This window comes from Amblyraja radiata, chromosome 25 (assembly GCF_010909765.2).
Source record: "Amblyraja radiata isolate CabotCenter1 chromosome 25, sAmbRad1.1.pri, whole genome shotgun sequence".
In the NCBI taxonomy this organism is placed as follows: domain Eukaryota; kingdom Metazoa; phylum Chordata; class Chondrichthyes; order Rajiformes; family Rajidae; genus Amblyraja; species Amblyraja radiata.
In genome coordinates, this window is record NC_045980.1 from 28,534,702 (window position 1) to 28,553,840 (window position 19,139).

The following is a 19,139-nucleotide window of genomic DNA, read 5'->3' on the forward strand; positions in this document are numbered from 1 at the left end:
GTCTGAGCGCAGGTATATGGGACTAGGGGAGATTATGTGTTCGGCACGGACTAGAGGGGTCGAGATGGCCTGTTTCCGTGCTGTAATTGTTATATGGTTATATGGTTACTCATCGAGTGAATCCTGAGCTGCCAATTTTCATTTTCTTGTTTTGTTTGAGATGGAAGTTAGTCTAGTTTACAGATACAGAACGGAAACAGGCCCTTCGGCTCACCGGGTCCGCATCGACCAACGACCCCCGCACATTATCCTACGCACACTAGGACCAATTTAACCTACAGCCCTGCGCGTCTTTGGAGTGTGGGATGAACCCGAAGATCTCGGAGAAAACACAAGCGGTCACGGGGAGAATGTACAAACTCCGTACAGACAAGCACCCGTGGTCAGGATCGAACCCGGGTCGCTGGCGCTGCAAGGCAGCAACTCTACCGCTGCGCCACCGTGCCGCCCATAATTCCTCACCGCTATCTCAAGTTCCCACTGTTTCATTCGCAAAACCAACACTTTAAAATAAATGTTACAATACATTTGGACGGGTACACGGATAGGAAAGGTTTCGTGGGATGTGGGCCAAATGTGGGCAGGTGAGGCCATAATTCCCGTGCAAGTGGAATGGTAACCCCACGTTCTCGGGGAGGGGAGGGCGTAGAGAGAGGCAGGTGAACGTTATGAAGAAGGGCAAGCGTGGTGGTGCAGCCAGCGGTACGGTTGTTCCCTAACAGCGCCAGAGACCCGGGGTTGATCCTGACCACGGGTGCTGTCACTACATAGACTGTATGTCCTTCTGTGACGGCGTGGGTTTATTCTGGGTGCTCCGGCTTCCTCCCACATTCAAAAGGTGTCGATGGTGGGTGTGGGTGAATTGGCTTCCGTAAATTGTCCCCAGGATGTGGGATAGAACTCGTGTCTGAAGAACCTGTTTACACGCGGTATCTCTAAACTAAATTAAACTAAACTTAACTAAACTAAGGTTCCCGACCCAAAATGCCACTTATCACAGAGATGCGACTTGACCCAATGAGTTATTCCAGCACTCTGTGTCCCGTCAGGTACAGGTTATGTTGGCCACCCTGTCTAAGGTTTGCCAGTTGAGTTGAGAAGATCCAAGAGAAGTCCCAGCCCATACTTGCTTTGACGGTTCTTTCTCGCTGTGACATTTGTGGTTTGACACAAGAGTGAGATACAAGAAATGAGACACCATGCAACCTTGAACATGCTCAAATCATTTTAATAGATTATAGAAAATACACGACCACCACCTTCGTTAACTGAACCACAGACAATGTCATTAAGAATGACCATTAGATACGATCATTGCAGGATTTAGTAGTTAAACCCTGCAGTTTCAGTAAATGGATGCGAACAATTGTCTGGGCCAGAGCCAGCCCTGGCCTGCAATGTGTGGGACCCGGCTCCAGACAGACCTCTGCATCGACCCACCTGTCCTGCTCATCCACCGGTGTTCCCTGTCCACCAATCCCGCAGTAACATCCGTAGTTGTTGAACATGAAAAGTGAGTGGCTCCCTGGGATGACGCACCTAATCAACTTGCTGAACTGCACGAGGTTTCTGGGCTGAATGAACTCAGTGTCACCGCCGGCTACACCAGGGGGAGGCAACCTGACAGAAACAAACACGTTAGAACATTAAGCGAGCAACATCCAAGGCAAAGCTGAGGCGGGGGAGAGACTCGTTACCTGGGAGCAGAAGTACCAGAAGTAGCCCCAACATCTTAGTTTGCTGTGTCTAGTCCTGGAATCAATACTCTGAATGCTCAGCCCATGCTTTTTATAGTCAGCCTCGATCAACGTCCAGGTTCAGACCCCCTAGATCACGTCATGGCATCTGTTAATGTGGATAAGATAAAGGCTAAACATCCGTTGATACAGCTGGAGTCAAATTTGACTGGGGGGGGGGGGGGGGGGTGGCTGGCTGGCTGGCGAAAACACACTGCTTCAGGCAGCTTCCGGCTCTTCCCGCTGGAAACGGCGTGGGAGAGGTCAGGCATCACGTTGGCCGGGAGAGAGTGGATGTGGAGAGGATTTTTCCACTAGTGGGAGAGTCTAGGACGAGAGGTCATAACCTCAGAATTAAGGGACGTTCCTTTAGAAAGTAGATGAGGAGGAATTTCTTTAGTCAGAGGGTGGTGAATCTGTGGAACTCATTGCCACAGAAGGCTGTGGAGACCAAGTCAGTGGATAGTTTTAAGGCAGATATAGATTTATTCTTGACTAGTACAGGTGTCAGGGGTTACGGGGAGAGGGCAGAGGTATTGGGTGAGGAGGGAGAGATAGATCAGCAATGATTGAATGGTGGAGTGGACTTGATGAGCCGAATGGCAGGGAATTACACAGATTCCCAACTCTCTGGGTGAAAAACGTTTTCCTCTTCTCAGCCCTAAATGGCCTACCCCTTATTCTTAAACTGCGACCCCTGGTTCAGGACTTCCCCCAAAAACGGGAACATTGTTCCTGCATCTAGCCTGTCCAATCCTTTAAGAATGTTATATGTTTCTACAAGATCACCTCTCATCCTTCTGAATTCCAGTGAATAGAAGCACAGTCAACCCATTATTTTATCACATGCCAGTCCTGCCATCCGGGGAATTAACCGTGTGAACCAACGCTGCACTCCCTCAATAACAAGAATGTCCTTCCTCAAATTAGGAGACCTAAATTGCACACAATATTCAAGGTGCAATCTCACCAGGGCCCCATACAACTGCAGTAGGACCCCCTTGCTCCTAAACTCAAATCCACTCACATTGAAGGCCAACATGCTATTAGCTTTCTTCACTGCCTGCTTGCTTTCAGTGACTGATGTACAAGCACACCCAGGTCTCATTGCAATCTGCTGAGAATTTGCTGAAATTTGCTGAGAATTGTGGACGCTGCCCAGACCATCACACAAACCAACCTCCCTTCTATTGACTCAATGTTGAATTGAATTGAATTCTTCCCTCTCCCATCATCAAGAGGTACAGAAGTCTGAAACGCACGTCTGCAGATTCAGGGAGAGATTCTTCCCAGCTGGTATCAGACAACTGAAAGATCCTAGCACCAACTAGAGAGCGGTCCTGAGCTACTATCTGCCTCATTGGGGACCCTCAGACTATCATTAACCGAACTTTACTGAACTTTATCTTGCATTCACCGCTATTCTCCTTATCCTGTATCTGTACACTGTGGATTCAGATTCAGATTCAGATTCAAACTTTATTGTCATTGTGCAGTGTACAAGTACAGAGACAACGAAATGCAGTTAGCATCTCACCCAGAGGGCAAGTCAATGGATATTTTTTAGGCGGAGATTGACAGACTCTTGATTAGTGCACGGAGTTTGTACGTTCTCCCCATGACCTGCGTGGGTCTTCTCCGGGTACTCCGGTTTCGTCCCACACTCCAAAGACGTACAGGTTTGTAGGGTATTTGGCTCGATATAATTGTAAATTATCCCTCGTGTGTGAAGGATAGTTTTAGCGTCCGGGGATCGCTGGTCGTTGCGGACTCGGTGGAACGAAGGGCCTGTTCATCTGCTGTATCTCTAAACTAAACTAAACCTGGGGTTACAACCCTCACACTGCTCCCTTTACACACACTGACTGACGTCTCCTGACCATGCATTAGATGTTTGACCCCGTGTGGCGAGGCTCACAGTTGCACTCAGGAGCAGGGGTGAGGCGGGTGATGGGAACTGCTGATGTGCATATGTAAGAACCAGGCAGTACAGGGCCTCCCAGTGACCTGGCACCTTGCAGGAACCAACATTCATGGAACCATTGGGTTGTGCAGCACAGAAATGGCCCGTTAGGTCCACCCTAGCCATGCCAACCTTTATGCGAATGCAAACTGATCCCATATGCCTGCACAAGGTCCATATCTTTCTGTGCATCGCCGTACTAAATGCCTCTTAAAAGTAGTAATGGTGTCTGCTTCCACCACCTCCTCTGGTAGCAAGCTCCAGATATATAGATTTATACCAGAAACAAGGAACTGCAGATGCTGGTTTACCAAAGAGGACACAAAGTGCTGGAGTAATTCAGCGGGTAAGGCAGCACCTCTGGAGAAAATGGATAGGTGACGTTTCAGACTGAAAAAGGGTCCCAAGTCAACCCACCTTCAGTCTGATTGTGTTTGAGATATTACTTCATCTGTACGTTCTCCCCGTGACCTGCATGGGTTTTCTCCCGGTGCTCCGGTTGCCTCCCACACTCCAAAGCCGTGCAGGTTTGTAGGTTAATTGGTTCCTGTAATATTGTCCCTATGTGTGTGTGTCAGATAGAAACTGACCCTTGTAGATAAGAAGTGAAGGAAGGAACTGCAGTTGCTGGTTTACACTGATGATGGGCACAAGGAACTCAAGTAACTCAACAGTGTGAATGTTGATTTCTCTAACTTCAAGTAACCCTTGCATCTCCTCTCTCTCCGTCCCTCCCCCACCCCATACGTTGTTCTAGTTTCAGTCATCTTGCTGAGTTTCGCTGTCTGTATTGCTTGTTATCACCTACCCCACAGGCAGCAATGGACCATTGTGGGCTCCATCTGTCTTTTTGCATATTTGCTCTATGTACCATTTCATATCCCACGATTCCCTCTCTCCTGACTCTGCCTGGAGAAGAGTCTCGACCCGAAACGTCATCTATTCCTTTTTCTCCAGAGCCGCAGAGTTACTCCAGCTTTTTGTGTCTCTCTATGTTTCAGGAATGTCAGGGGTTGAGCGGAGACCTTGATAGGAGTACCAACAATGATGAGAAGCATAGACAGGGTAGACAGTCAGAATCTTATTCCCAGGGTGGAAATGTCCAACACTAGGGGGCATAGCTATAAGGTGAGAAGAGAAAAGTTTACTGGAGATGTGCGGGGCAAGTGTTTTGTACAGAGAGGGGTGGGGGGCCTGGAACTCGCTGCCAGGGGAGGTGGTGGAGGCAGATACCATAGTGATCAACAGAGACTGAAACAGGGACAGATGGGTCCACACTCCCATTGACACGTGGAAAAGCAACATGGCCATTTGTCATCAAATGCCGAGAGATTTGTCATCGAATGATGACCAGGGAAGGGAAAAGTGCGGATGGGACATTGAGCTGGGCTGGAAGACAAGAAGAGTGATCACGGGGTCAGGAGGGGGTAGAGGGGGCAGGGAAAGGGTAGGATGGCAACGCAGCTGCATGGAAACACCAGCAGGAACACATGGGAATGCCAGAGAGAAGGGGGTCAACGAGAGGTTCTTGAGAGTCCAACATAAACCAAACAGATTCAGTTCAGATCAATATGGCAAAACACACAAGGGTGTCCAATACAGGGCTCAACCAAAATAACAGATCTGTTTTGGTCATTTTAGCAAATGATTTGGGACAACTGAGAGAAATTAGTTCATTTAGTTTAGTTTAGAGATACAGCGTGGAAACAGCATCCACCGAGTCCGCACCAACCACCTGTTCACACTTGTCCAACCTTACACACATGGGGACAAATTTAAAGAGGCCAATTAACGGGCAAACCTGCATTTTAAGAGTGCCCAGTGATCCCCATACACTTACACTATCCTACACACACTTGGGACAATTTGCAATTTGACCAAAGCCAATTAACCTACAAACCTGTACACCTTTGGAGTGTGGGAGGAAACGGGAGCAACTGGAGAAAACCCACGCAGGTCACAGGGAAAACGTACAAACTCTGTGCAGACAGCACCTGTAGTCAGGATCGAACCCGGGTCTCTGGCGCTGTGAGGCAGCAACTACCGCTGCGCCACCGTGCCACACGGAATCTCAAATGGCATCTTCCACAAGGAATTTATCCTCCTTCCGGCAGCTGAACCATATGTAAAACTTCCACTTTGCCGCTCAAACTGCTCTTCTTGATTGGGACATCTCTTGAAAAGATTAAAAATTATTTTAATGTGGTTACAGTTAAGAGCAGCGTTTGTCTCATGAAATACAAATGCACACATTTGGTTACGAATCACTCGATTCATGGAATGTAAAGAAGTGGTATCGCCAATGGCCATTGGAACACTGCGTTTACGAGTCTCCTCAATGAGTTACTCCAGCGCTTGGTGTCCTGTCAGGTACAGGTTATGTTTGCCAGTTGAATGGAGAAGATCCAAGAGAAGTCCCAGCCCATATTTGCTTTGACGGTTGTTTCTTGCTGTGACATTTGTGGTTTGACACAAGAGTGAGACACAAGAAATGAGACACCATGCAACCTTGAACATGCTCAAATCATTTTAATAGATTATAGAAAATACACGACCACCAACTTCGTTAACTGAGCCACAGACAATGTCATTAAGAATGACCATTAGATACGATCATTGCAGGATTTAGTAGTGACAGCATTAATTAGAAGAAAGCCCTGGACTGAGGGTGTAAACATCCCAATAGGATGTAAACCTGGATTTTCAATAGGATTCCCAAATGCTGCTGCATTCATATTTTGGAGAGGGAGTGAGGATATTGGACACGGATAATTGCAGATTTTGGTTATGAACGTTATGGGAAGCGGGTCACAAACCAGAATTAGCTTCCACTGCAGGGAGATTGAAGCGATCCAGTCTTTAGCATCATGAGTGGCACAGATAGTGAAAGACCGTGAGAACGGGATAAGGAGTGTTGGATTTAAATGAGATTACTGATTACATTAACGTAGCAAATAAGGAGATCGATCAATGGTTCCTCGAGTTGCTGGAAGCAAACTGCAGGATGCAACCTGTAAGGCAAGTATTCCCCACAGAGTCGAGGAGACTCGTAAACGCAGGGACACGTTGAGGTCCTATTTACAGCTGGATTTCTTCATACCCTTGTATTTTTTATTGTACGTGGGTTGTGCTTTGGCGAAGCAAACGGCCGCATTGCGATCACATTCACAGGCAATCTTCGCACATTTATTATTTTTACCTGAAAAGAAACAGAACGCATTATTTAGAACATATTGCCCATGGATTGTGAAGAAAATTATTTTCCAAGCCTCTCCTGGTCCATACTCACTGGCGCAAGTCACGGTCTTTTTTGAACAGGTGTACGTGTAGAACACAGCTTTGGGGTTCCTGTGCAATATGCAGCGCTTGTTCTTAGCCGCGCTATAACATTTGTCGTGTGTCTGACAGCACCTGCAAGAACATGGGTCATGTCAGGTAGGAAACACTGCAACTTTAACCAACACAACACTTTGACTGATGGTTTGCAGCAGCACAAACATCACATGCAGCAAAATAGTCCCGAGGTGATCAGAGCGGAACCAGCCTGAGCAGGTTTGAGATCCACATTGGACCTGTGGGCGATGCGGTGGGAGACTCATTGTGGGATGGGAATGCTTGCAACCAGGAGCTGCCTGAAGTCAGGCAGGAACAATGAGGGCGGCACGGTGGCGCAGCGGTAGAGTTGCTGCCTGACAGCGCCAGTTACCCGGGTTCAATCCAGACCTCGGGTCATATCTGTGTGGAGTTTGCACGTTCTCCCTGTGACCCAATGAGTTTCCTCAGGTGCTAAACTCAGGTGCTCCAGTTTCCCCCCCATACCCCAAAGACGTGCGGGTTTGTAGGTTAATTGTGCTCTGTAAATTACCCCTTGTGTGCCGGGACTGTCGACTAGTGTGAACGATGGTCGGCATGGACCCGATGGGCCAAATGGCCTGTTTCCATGCTGTATCTATAAACTAAAATGTCTCCAACCCCAAGTCGACAATACAAGTCAGTGGCACCCAAGAATATTCCCAAAAACATACATTTCACAGCTCATGGGAAAATCTATTGGGATATTCTGAATGTGAAGAATAAACGGCCTGCAGTGAAGGTTCAATCCTGCAGCTTCAGTAAATGGATGCGACCAATTCTCTGGGCCAGAGCCTGCAATGTGTGGGACCCGGCTCCAGAGCCCTCTGCATCGACCCACCTGTCCAGCTCATCCACCGGTGTCCCGTGTCCACCAGGCCCGCAGTAACAGCCGTAGTCCGAGAAGGCAGAAAGTGGGTTGATCCCTGGTATGGCGCACTTAATAATATTGCTGAACTGCACAAGGTTTCTGGGCTGAAGGGACTCAGTGTCACCGCCGGCTACACCAGGGGGGAGGCAACCTGACAGAAACAAACACGTTAGAACATCAAGCGAGCAACATCCAAGGCAAGGCTGAGGCGGGGGAGAGACTCGTTACCTGTGAGCAGAAGTACCAGAAGTAGCCCCAACATCTTAGTTTGCTGTGTCTAGTCCTGGAATCAATACTCAGAATGCTCAGCCCATGCTTTTTATAGTCAGCCTCGGCCAACGTTCAGGTTCAGACCCCTGGATCACGTCATGGCATCTGTTAATGTGGATAAGATAAAGGCTAAACTTCCGTTGATACAGCTGGAGTCAAATTTGACTTGGGGGGGGGGGGGGGGGGGTGTGGGTGTGAACTTGACTTGACTTGACTTGGCCGTGACGCTGTCCATAGTCAGATGGTCATTAGTCAGTCTGGGCTTCCATGAAGGAGGCACTGGATTGGGCGGGTGGACGTGGATCTGTCGACAACCCTCAGAGAGAGAAGAATACCGCAGTTGTCTCTTTTCATTGGGCCTTCAATTTTTGAAGGTGGATTACCCCTTGTGTGCCGGGAGTGTCGACTAGCAACCAAACGACAGATATATGCATGCACACATTTATGAAAGTGGGGAGTTATTTTACAATTAGAACATTGCAAATAGAACATTGCAGGAAAAATTGTAGGCAAAAATGCAGGCGAAACTCAGTAAGTGAGGCAGTATCTATGGAGCTAAGCGATGTTTCGGGTCGAGACCCTTCTTCAGATGGATGTTAATGTTCACTCATCAATTCTAATTCACTGGGTGCTTGGGTTTAAAGTCTTTATTTGTATTTCAGTACAAATTTGTCGCTTAATCATCTTGGCATATTTGTAAATTGGCCCTAGTGTGTGTAGGATAGTGTTAGTGTAAGTGGATTGCTGGTCGGCGCATCCAACATCCATGGAACCATGCAGCAGCTGTGAAGCACAAACTCCCCCCTCCCACTCCCACACTGACCTTTCTGTCCTGGGCCTCCTCCATTGTCAGAGTGGGGCCAAACGAAAATTGGAGGAACAGCACCTCAAATTCACTCGGGCAGCTTACACCCCAGTGGGGATGGGGACGGGAGTGGAGGGGAATGGAGGGGATGGGGAGTGGAGGTAGAAGATAACTTAAAATTAGTCAATCAATGTTCATGCTGCTGAGTTGTAAGCTATCCCAGTGAAATATCAGGTGCTGTTCCTCCAAATCACTTGTGGCCCCACTCTGCCAATGGAGGAGGCCCAGGACAGAAAGGTCAGGAAGGTCCCTGTGATCTGCCTATCAAACAACCCCTTACATGTATCCACCTATCACTCGCCAGTCTTTGCCCTCCACCTCTCCAGCTTTCTCCCTCCCAAGCACAATCAGTCTGAAGAAAGGTCCCAACCAGAATCTTCACCTATCCATGTTTTCCAGAGATGCTGCCTGATCCGCTGAGTTACTCCAGGCACTTTTTGTCTTCCTTTTTGTAACCAGCACCGGCTGCAGTTTCTTGTTTCTCCCTTTGAACCCACTAGGTTTCTTCATCTGTAAATGTGGCTCCACAATCACTGTCATTCCCATTCTGTTCTGTAGGCCTTGGGGATGACCAAACTCACACAGTTCCCTACTACGCTCCCTGTGTCTCCAGACCCCCCCCCCTTTGTACGTGTGTGTCCAATCCCCACAAGCTTCCAGAGGAGGTCGTTGAGGCTGGGACTGTCCCATCGTTTGAGTGACAGTTAGACAGGTACATGGATAGGACAGGTTTGGAGGGATATGGACCAAGCGCGGGCAAGTGGGACTAGTGCAGCTGGGACATGGTTGGCTGGTTTGGGCAAGTTGGGCCGAAGGGCCTGTTTCCACACTGTATCACTCTATGACTTTATGTGGGTGAGAGGCGAGGTTTCTACTTTGGAGTAAGGGTTAAACAGTCAGCTACGATGTAAGGAAATCTAACAACTCCGCCACATCCGCTGCATTCATCTTCGTTCATCCATTATAATCCAACTTCTGCTGATAAGACAACCAAAAGACTGATTATTGCTATTTACCAAACCCAGCAATTCAAATGACACCATGTTTCAGGAAGTGTTCCCATGGCCATTGGCGATACCACTTCTTTACATTCCATGAGTCGAATGATTCGTAACCAAATGTGTGCGTTTGTATTTCATGAGACAAAGGCTGCTCTTAACTGTAACCACATTAAAATAATTTTTAATATTTTCAAGCGATGTCCCAATCAAGAAGAGCAGTTTGAACAGCAAAGTGGAAGTTTTACATATGGTTCAGCTGCCGGAAGAAGAGGATAAGTTCTGTGGTTGTGAACGATTGCAGCAGGATCTGGATCGATTGGCCAGGTGGGCGGAGGAATGGTTGATGGAATTTAATGCAGAGAAGTGTGAGGTGTTGCATTTTGGGACGTCGAACAAGGGCAGGACCTATACAATAAAGGGTAGGCCTCTGGGTAGTGTTGTAGTTTTAAACTAAGTGCTTTTGTCAGGCCAATTCAAGAAAACCATTGCTGCTAAAATCAATTCTTTATTCTGACAGCGCTGGAAACCTTCCAACACAGAGCTAGATCTCTGGGGCAGGTCGAAAGAACTACTGTTTTGACACAAACATAACACATTATATAGGTGTGGGGAGACCCCGGTTCCGACCGCGGAAGCGGGTAGCTGGCGAATGTTGGGTTCACGATCCCAGTCACTGACAAGACGGTCAGTGACTCCCAGACGCTGTGGTTCCCGGGGAGGGGACATCCAGCAGCAATGCGGCACACAGACCGCAGTGGTCCCCAGGATATGGGGTAAAACTGACCAGAACGGTCAGCCCTAGTGCCGGGAGGGTTCCCCTCTGGTAATGTCAATAAATTTGCAGGTTGGCCAGGATGGAGCTCCTTATGGAGAGGATGCTCCATCTAGATACACTAGCAGGAGTTGTTTCAGCGTGGGCCTATGGGAGAGCTTGCGCCAGCAGCGCCTTTGACAGGGCTGCTTAATGTGGATGCCTAGTCTATGGCAGCGCCGGCCTATGGGAGAGCCCGCGCCAGCAGCACCTTGGACAGGGCTGCTTAATGTCTCCCTCTTGGAGGAGGAGAGCATGCCGGGTCAGTGTAAATCTGACGCCGAGTCTGAGGGTATAGCCGTGGAGTATACCCAAGGGATGAAGGGTACGAGTCAGAGGTACCATTCCTGGCAGCAAGTGTAATGTATATAATGTAATTACCATATGTTATGTCTGGTGCGAGGGGACGCATGCGCTAGAGGAGACTCATGGTGGCGTCGAGCAATAAAGAAGCTTGCTTGTTTTCTCCTGTATCTGAGAGTTCTTTTGAGTCAGTTCCAAGTACCCAAAATACACTACAATTGGCGACGAGGATGGGATAGAGTTTGTGAACTCACCCACAGGACTGTTTTGCAACACACAGGATTGTTTAACAGTTTAAACTGTAGATACGGAGTTGTGTCGCAGTTGTTTGCGAGCGGGACAAGAGAGGCCTGCAGATCCCTCTATGCCGGGGACTGCATTTAAAACATCAGCTGTACAAGTCGGCGAGTTTTGTCAGGCTATCTCTATGTTGTGTCTACGTGGCAAGATGTCGTCCTTCGGATTGTTACTCATTTTAGACTGAGTTTTCCTTTTGTCAAATTCCTCAAACTGAATAGTCTTTGTATAAGTTTTAGGTGAATTGTTACATCAAAACTCACAACAACAGCACGAAGAGGATAAAAGAACAGAAAAGGAAAGAAGAAGGACTGTCAGAAAAAAAAGGTTGTGTTTGGAAACAAAGTGGAACGGTACCAAGCCAAAAGATTTGGCGCCAAACGGTTTTGGATTGGCGCCAAAGAAAAGAAAGGTCGGAACAGGAAGCAAGGAAAACAAGTGGGGCAGTAAGTAAGTGTCACCGAAGAAAGCAGTCAAAAGCTGGAAGCCTAACCAGCAGGACAGCGACGGTGTCAACTTACCTGGAACATTTTCCAGGGCTGTGTAGCCAAGGCAAAGGGGCAGAAGAGGCCCAGCAGCTGCCACCGACTTCGGACATTTTCCAGGGCTGTGTAGCCCACAGCCAGGCCCAGGAGCCGTCAACGACGTCGAGTGAGGGCCTAGTACCGGGTAGGTCATGGACAGGCCCGGTGAAGCCACCGACGAAACGGCGTCAGCCCGGCTGGGAGAAAAGTCAGCCCAATCAAGGGAGAAAGCCGGCCGCATGAGAAGCGGACCAGCAGCGAGAAAAAAAAGCCCAGCCACGCATGAGAAGCGGACCGGTCGTGAGAGAAAGCCCGGTCGCAAGAGACGGCCGTGAGCAGAGAAAGCCTGGTCGGGAGCAGAGTCAGCCCGTCCGTGAGCAGAAGAGAGGGTCCGGCCGCGCAAGAGAAGCGGTCTGGCCGAGGGGGAAAGCCCGGACGTGAGAGGAAGTCCAGCCCCGAGCAAAGAGTGGGTCCGCACGAGAGAAGCAGGACAGCACTCAAGCACTTCAGCCCGGTCGGGAGTAGAGTCAGCCCGGTCGTGAGGGCTGTGGAGACAGCGGGCAGGCAAGTCAGCAGAGCAGCAGTAGTCGACTTGGCAGCGAGCCAGCGGCAGCAAAAGTAACGGTGAAGCCCGGAGGAGACTCGGAGGAGGAGCCAGCAAAAGTGGAGGTCTGGCGAGGCCAGCAGCAAACGTACCAGTGGGGACAGCTCGAGAGGTCGAGTCCATAGGCCGACAAGCTGGACCGGTGAAATTCTTCAAAGTAAAAGCAGGACTGTTGAATGTAATGCGTTGTTCACTATTCCTTCACAGTAAAAGCGGGACTGTTTGGATGTAATGCATTGGTCTCTGTTAATAATAGTAAATCTGTGTGCATAGCAGGAATATGGTTAAAATGTTCTAAATGTCTATTAACATGAAATGTTGGTTAATAGTATAAATCTATTATTATAAGAATTAGTAATAGTCAGTGGGCTGGATCACTTCTTAGTGTGTAGAAGGATTAAGTCTAGTGCAGAATACACAGTGAGAGAAAAGAAGATAGTGCACCTGAATAGCAACAGGTAGCATGGCTTTTCAAATTGTAGGAAACGTGCCCCAGTTAGATTATGGGTGTAATTTTGAGAAATGGACCAAAGTCTTGGAGGCTTGTTTCATTTCCAATGATATTGCTGCAGAGGAGAAGAAGAGAGCATGGTTCATATTAGGCTTAGGAAGAGAGGGTTATCAAACGTTACGTATGTTACTGCTGCCAGCAGCGCCCACAGATAAAATGTATGAGGAGTGTAAGGAGGCTTTAATGGCTCATTACTCGCCAAAACCTCCAAGGGTGTCCAGAGGCAAGGAGCCTGAACTAAAGAGGGCAGAGAGTCTCTCAAAGGACCAAGGTCAAGTGCAAAAGGACAAAGGTCAAGTGCAAAAGGACAAAGGTCAAATGCAAAAGGACAAAGGTCAAGTGCAAAAGGTCAAGTGCAAAGGGACAAAGGTCAAGTGCAAAAGGACAAAGGTCAAGTGCAAAGGGACACAAGACAAGTGCAAAGGGACACAAGTCAAGTGCAAAATGACACGGGTCAAGTGCTAAGGGACAAAGGGCAAATGCAAAGTGGCAGAAGTCAAAGGCAAAGAGAAATTGCCATCCAAAGGGCAACCCTAGCTATTCAAACTGCATTCAGGGGTATGAAGGTACGGAGAGAAATCCGGAACAAACAGAAGGCAACAACGGTAATACAAGCAGCATTTAGAAGGCACAGAGTATACCATCAATACAAGGCAATGAGATTGGCAGCTATAATAGTACAAACCCATTATAGGGCAAACCTTCAAATGGAAAGTGATCGCAAAACTTACATTAAGGTACGCAGAAGCGTTGTACTGCTTCAGACAGCCTCCCGTGGAATGCTTGTTCGAAGGCAACTGCGGGGCATGCATAAATCTGTCAAGGTCATACAGACTTATTATCAGATGTATAAACAGCGTCAGTATTTTAAGAAACTACGCTGGTCTGCCATTGCTGTACAGCAATGATACAGAGCATGCCAGATAAGAGATGTCCAAGTGAGACAGTATAAGAGTTTGAGGGAAGCAGTGGTGTGTGTTCAGGCCTTATACCGCGGGATCAAAGCCAGAGTATTGGTAGAGAAAACCAAGGCAGCACGCTGTATTAAGTCATTCATAAGAATGTGCATTACAAGAAAGCATTTCTTGATGCAAAAGGCGGCTGTAGTCACTCTGCAAGCTGCATACCGTGGTTACCGATTAAGGGTACGGTACCGAGCTATACATTTCTTTTTCAGGAGATGGGAAGCATTTAGTTAATGCTCATGTTGCATTTAAAATGGTACAGATTACTGAAGTCTTGGAGTTCATTTTAAATGGTCTTTTGACAATAATTGAGTTATAGGGCCATTAAATGTGCCAACGTGCCTTCCCATCATATTTGCTGCAGCAAACGCGACCCACTCTGTCAGCTTCACCCCGGATATCGAGTTTGTAAAGTATATCTTTAGCGCAAGTTCTCCCTGGACAAGTACAATGCAGTATGGGATATTGACATTGTGTTAACACTATTTCACCAGGGGGCTCCAGCTACATTCTTAGGTTTGGCCAGATCTCATTAGGTGGTTATCCTCCTGGCGCTGGTTTTGCGCAACAGGTTCAGTCGCCGCACAATTGCGACGGGACGGGAGGATTATATCTGTAAATAATATATATCATATTTTATGCTTTTAATTACTTAAGCAGTGCAGAAGGGGTGTCAGGTCTCAAAATAGTTCAAGACCTACCCAGGGACCTTAGGTTATGTGAAGGCACACATATACAGGTGCACAACCTTTTATCCGAAAGCCTTGGGACCAGACACTTGTCGGATTTCGGAATTTTTCGGATTTCCGAATGGAAGATTTTTAGCGTAGATTAGGTAGGTAGCGCGGGCGGCTTGAAAAGTCTGGAGCGGCTGCCTCCTCCCCGGAGACCGGGGAATCATTGCATAAATGTTAGTCAGTTAGTTTGATGGGATTTTATGTGGTGGGGGGGGGGGGGGGTGAAGGGGGAAAATTTAATTCTTAGTCCCCTACCTGGTCGGAGAGGCGGGGAGTGGGCAATGCCTTACCGGGTCGCCGTGCAGTAAGCTACGGAGTGCTGTGGCCGCCGACTCCCAACATCGCGGAGCTGGGGGCTGCAGGCGTCCGGCCGCGGTTGGAGCTCCGACCCCGACAACTCTACCCCTGGCTGCGCGGCGCTCCAAATCCAGCGCGGCCCGCGGCCGGACGCCCGCAGCCCCAGCGCCGCGATGTTGGGAGTCGGCGGCGTCGCAGCGCTGGGATACCAGCGGTGAGCGGGCAATGCCTTACCAGGTCGCCGTGCGGTAAGCTCCGGAGCGCTGTGGCTGCCGACACACAACATGTCGGCGGCCACAGCGGTGCTGGGGCTGCGGGCGTCCGGCCGCGGGCCGCGCTGGATTTGGAGCGTCGCGCAGCCAGGGGTAGAGTTGCCGGGCTCGGAGCTACAACCGGCGCCGCCCGCGGCCGGACGCCCGCAGCCCCAGCTGGGAATCGGCGGCCACAGCACTGCGGAGCTTACTGCACGGCGACCCGGTAAGGCATTGACCGCTCCCCGCCTCTCCGACCAGGTAGGGGACTAAGAATTAAAGTTTCCCCCTTCACATAAAAGCCCTCCAAACTAACTGACTAACATTTAAGCAATGATTTACAGATGTTTAAGTGTCTCCCTGGTCTCCAGGGTGGAGGCAGCCGCTACAGTAGTACAGACCTGGGTTGACCGTGGGTCGTTTCGGGTCAAGTTTGGCGCCAAACGCGAGCTTTGGTGTGCAGACGACATCCTGGAAAAAATGGCCGGTTTTCGGAGTTTTTCGGTTTCCGGAACTCCGGATAAAAGGTTGTGCACCTGTACTAGCAATGTTACAAAATTTTGAGATTTTAAAAATCAAGTCTGTAATTTATCCCATCAGATAAAGCATAAAAATAAGTTTAATTTGACACCTAATTCACTTTCATATCTCAAGTATTTAAAAAGTTATGGCCATTTTCATACTCGGAAATGAGCATCTTGTTCCCTATTGATTTTCTATGGACATAACAAAAAAGCTGTGATCGTGAACAGTCAAAAGCCCATAACTTTCTTAAAAATTAAGAGAACTGAATGAAATTTTCAGTTATCATAGATTGAAGCATTCTGAAACAAATATAAAATAATCTTACTTGGATGACCTGAAATTAAAGCAAATAATTAGTTAGTTACCTAATTGTAGCTAATTTCAGACTTCAATTACTAGATCTAAACATCTATCCATTTCTTAATAAATGATTAACATTTTTATATAGCCTAAATGTCCAAATAATATTCACAAATAATTCACAATAAAACATGATTTTTAAATCTCATTTACATTAATTTATAGGCCAAATGGAAGGAATTCAGTGTTCAATTGCTGTAAATAAATGTCCATTTAAATCAGCTTTCCAGTGGGTCCCTGTGGAACGCGCTGGTTTAGAACGTTCACATTGCGGTAGATTTGTGCCCCCAAATGCCGAGAAAAATACTGCGGGATATAATGGGTCCAAAATGAGCTACTCGCAATGTTAAACTTTGTATAAAGGGATCTTTAGAAGCCCTTTTTAATGTAAAAATATACAGCATACCTTCGGCTGTCTGCTTTATGAGACCCTGCGGTTGCTGGCGGTCGCGGGTTTAGAGATTGATTTTTAAACTACTATAACTATTATACGAGGCCTTTAAAACTAATAATAGCCTTTGCGACGGGGTCTTCCAGCGATTTTTCGTTAATAATTAACTAGGCTGAACATCTTCGATTTGAACAGCCTAGAGAAAATCGCGTTTTAAACCCGACCCCTCTAAACGGCGCCAAAATCGCGCACACCCGCACCGGCAGATTTTCAACGACGCTTCAGGTAGGCTTTGCAACATACCTACATATACAACAATACGTCAAGGTCACCAAGAGCCTTTGAGACTCTGAACTAGCATTGCTTGTTAGTTACAAAAAACTTTATAAGAACGTATCCGGTCAGACCATTTCCAGGTGATAATGCGGGGATTGATTTGTGCAGGAGTAGATACTGATTTCCAGATCTCACTCCACCAGGACTGCTATAACATCAGCAGCAAGGGTTATTTACGTTCCGCTGGACCACATCCTAGCGGCTGCAGCATGGTTAAATGAACTAATTCCAAACATTTTATAATAACCCATTGCCAGACCAGGGGTATTTGTCAACATTATTTTACGTTTTATTTATAGTTTCCACCCGGATGAGAGGTGTTACTATTATTATTACTTCATTTAACAGCATCAGCATGTTTTAAATCTATGCCACGACTGTATACATTATGAATGTTTCCCTCATCTGTCAATGAAGCAGTTGTGGTTGTGTAGACTCGTTTCTCATGGCATGAAATCACAAAGCTTTGAAATCTTCACGTAGTCGCTCACGTGACTCCGAAGTAAAATAATAAGAATAAACGAGAGCTTACCAGTTTGAAGCTTGATCTTTATTTTATGAGGAGTTACGATGAGAGATTACGTGCCCTACGCTCCCAACCCTCATTAAGGTAATCTGGTAGTTCTAGTCTTCTCTAATCTTAATATGTCACTTCAATTACTGTTATCTGTGATTTCACAACGCTGCTTTGAAGATTGAAGCGCATGCGGACGAGCGGGCTATTCACGTAATCCCTCATCGTAACTCCTCATAAAATAAAGATCAAACCTCAAACTAGTAAGTTCTCATTTAATCTTACTATTAATCAAGTGTGACAATGTGTGGCCTTTGTGTGGTTGGGGGTTGTAGAAATAACTTAAGTTCTTACCACTTTGTAAGAATGGGGCAAAACTCATATTTAATCCATAAGTAACTGTATTGGAACTATGAAATAGGGAAATTATTTGTGAAGTGTATTGTGTTTAATTAGGATTGTGAGTATTAGACTTTGTTTAAATCTGAAGTTTTAGAAATAACTTTCTTTTCCAAAAGTGAAAATATATGTTTTGTGTGTATGTATTGACACACCAATATGTGTGATTGCTGTCAGATTAAAGAATTGATTTTAGCAGCAATGGTTTCTTGAATTGGCCTGACAAAGGCACTTAGTTTAAAACTACAACACTACCCAGAGGCCTACCCTTTACTGTGTAGGTCCTGCCCTTGTTCAACGTCCCAAAATGCAACACCTCACACTTCTCTGTATTAAATTCCATCAACCATTCCACCGCCCGCTGGCCAATCGATCCAGATCCTGCTGCAATCGTTCATAACCACAGAATTTATCCTCTTCTTCCGACAGCTGAACCATATGTAAAACTTCCACTTTGCTGTTCAAACTGCTCTTCTTGATTGGGACATCTCTTGAAAATATTAAAAATTATTTTAATGTGGTTACAGTTAAGAGCAGCCTTTGTCTCATGAAATACAAACGCACACATTTGGTTACGAATCACTCGACTCATGGAATGTAAAGAAGTGGTATCGCCAATGGCCATGGGAACACTTCCAGAAACATGGTGTCATTTGAATTGTTGGGTTTGGTAAATAGCAATAATCAGTCTTTTGGTTGTCTTATCAGCAGAAGTTGGATTATAATGGATGAACGAAGATGAATGCAGCGGATGTGGCGGAGTTGTTAGATTTCCTTACATCGTAGCTGACTGTTTAACCCTTACTCCAAAGTAGAAACCTCGCCTCTCACCCACATAAAGTCATAGAGTGATACAGTGTGGAAACAGGCCCTTCGGCCCAACTTGCCCAAACCAGCCAACAATGTCCCAGCTGCACTAGTCCCACTTGCCTGCGCTTGGTCCATATCCCTCCAAACCTGTCCTATCCATGTACCTGTCTAACTGTCACTTAAACGATTGGACAGTCCCAGCCTCAACGACCTCCTCTGGCAGCCTGTGGGGGTCGGACATACGTACAAAGGGGGGGGGGTCTGGAGACACAGGGAGCATAGTAGGAAACAGTGTGTGTTTGGTCATCCCCAAGACCTACAGAACAGAATGGGAACGACAGTGATTGTGGAGCCACATTTACAGATGAAGAAACCTAGTGGGTTCAAAGGGAGAAACAAGAAACTGCAGCCGGTGCTGGTTACAAAAAAAGAAGACTAAAAGTGCCT

General features: G+C 47.2%; 1 protein-coding gene across 1 annotated transcript; it reads right to left on the reverse strand.

The window, feature by feature from the left end:
• Positions 1 to 6,381: 6,381 nt before the first annotated feature.
• On the reverse strand, positions 6,382 to 8,183 carry LOC116987173 (basic phospholipase A2 pseudexin B chain-like). The gene is made up of 4 exons (XM_033043049.1): positions 8,150 to 8,183; positions 7,892 to 8,072; positions 6,989 to 7,110; positions 6,382 to 6,898 (listed from the first exon to the last, which is right to left on the reverse strand). The coding sequence occupies exons 1-4, from the start codon at positions 8,181 to 8,183 to the stop codon at positions 6,774 to 6,776; spliced, it is 462 nt and encodes a 153-aa protein (XP_032898940.1). The 3' UTR covers positions 6,382 to 6,773.
• Positions 8,184 to 19,139: the final 10,956 nt, after the last annotated feature.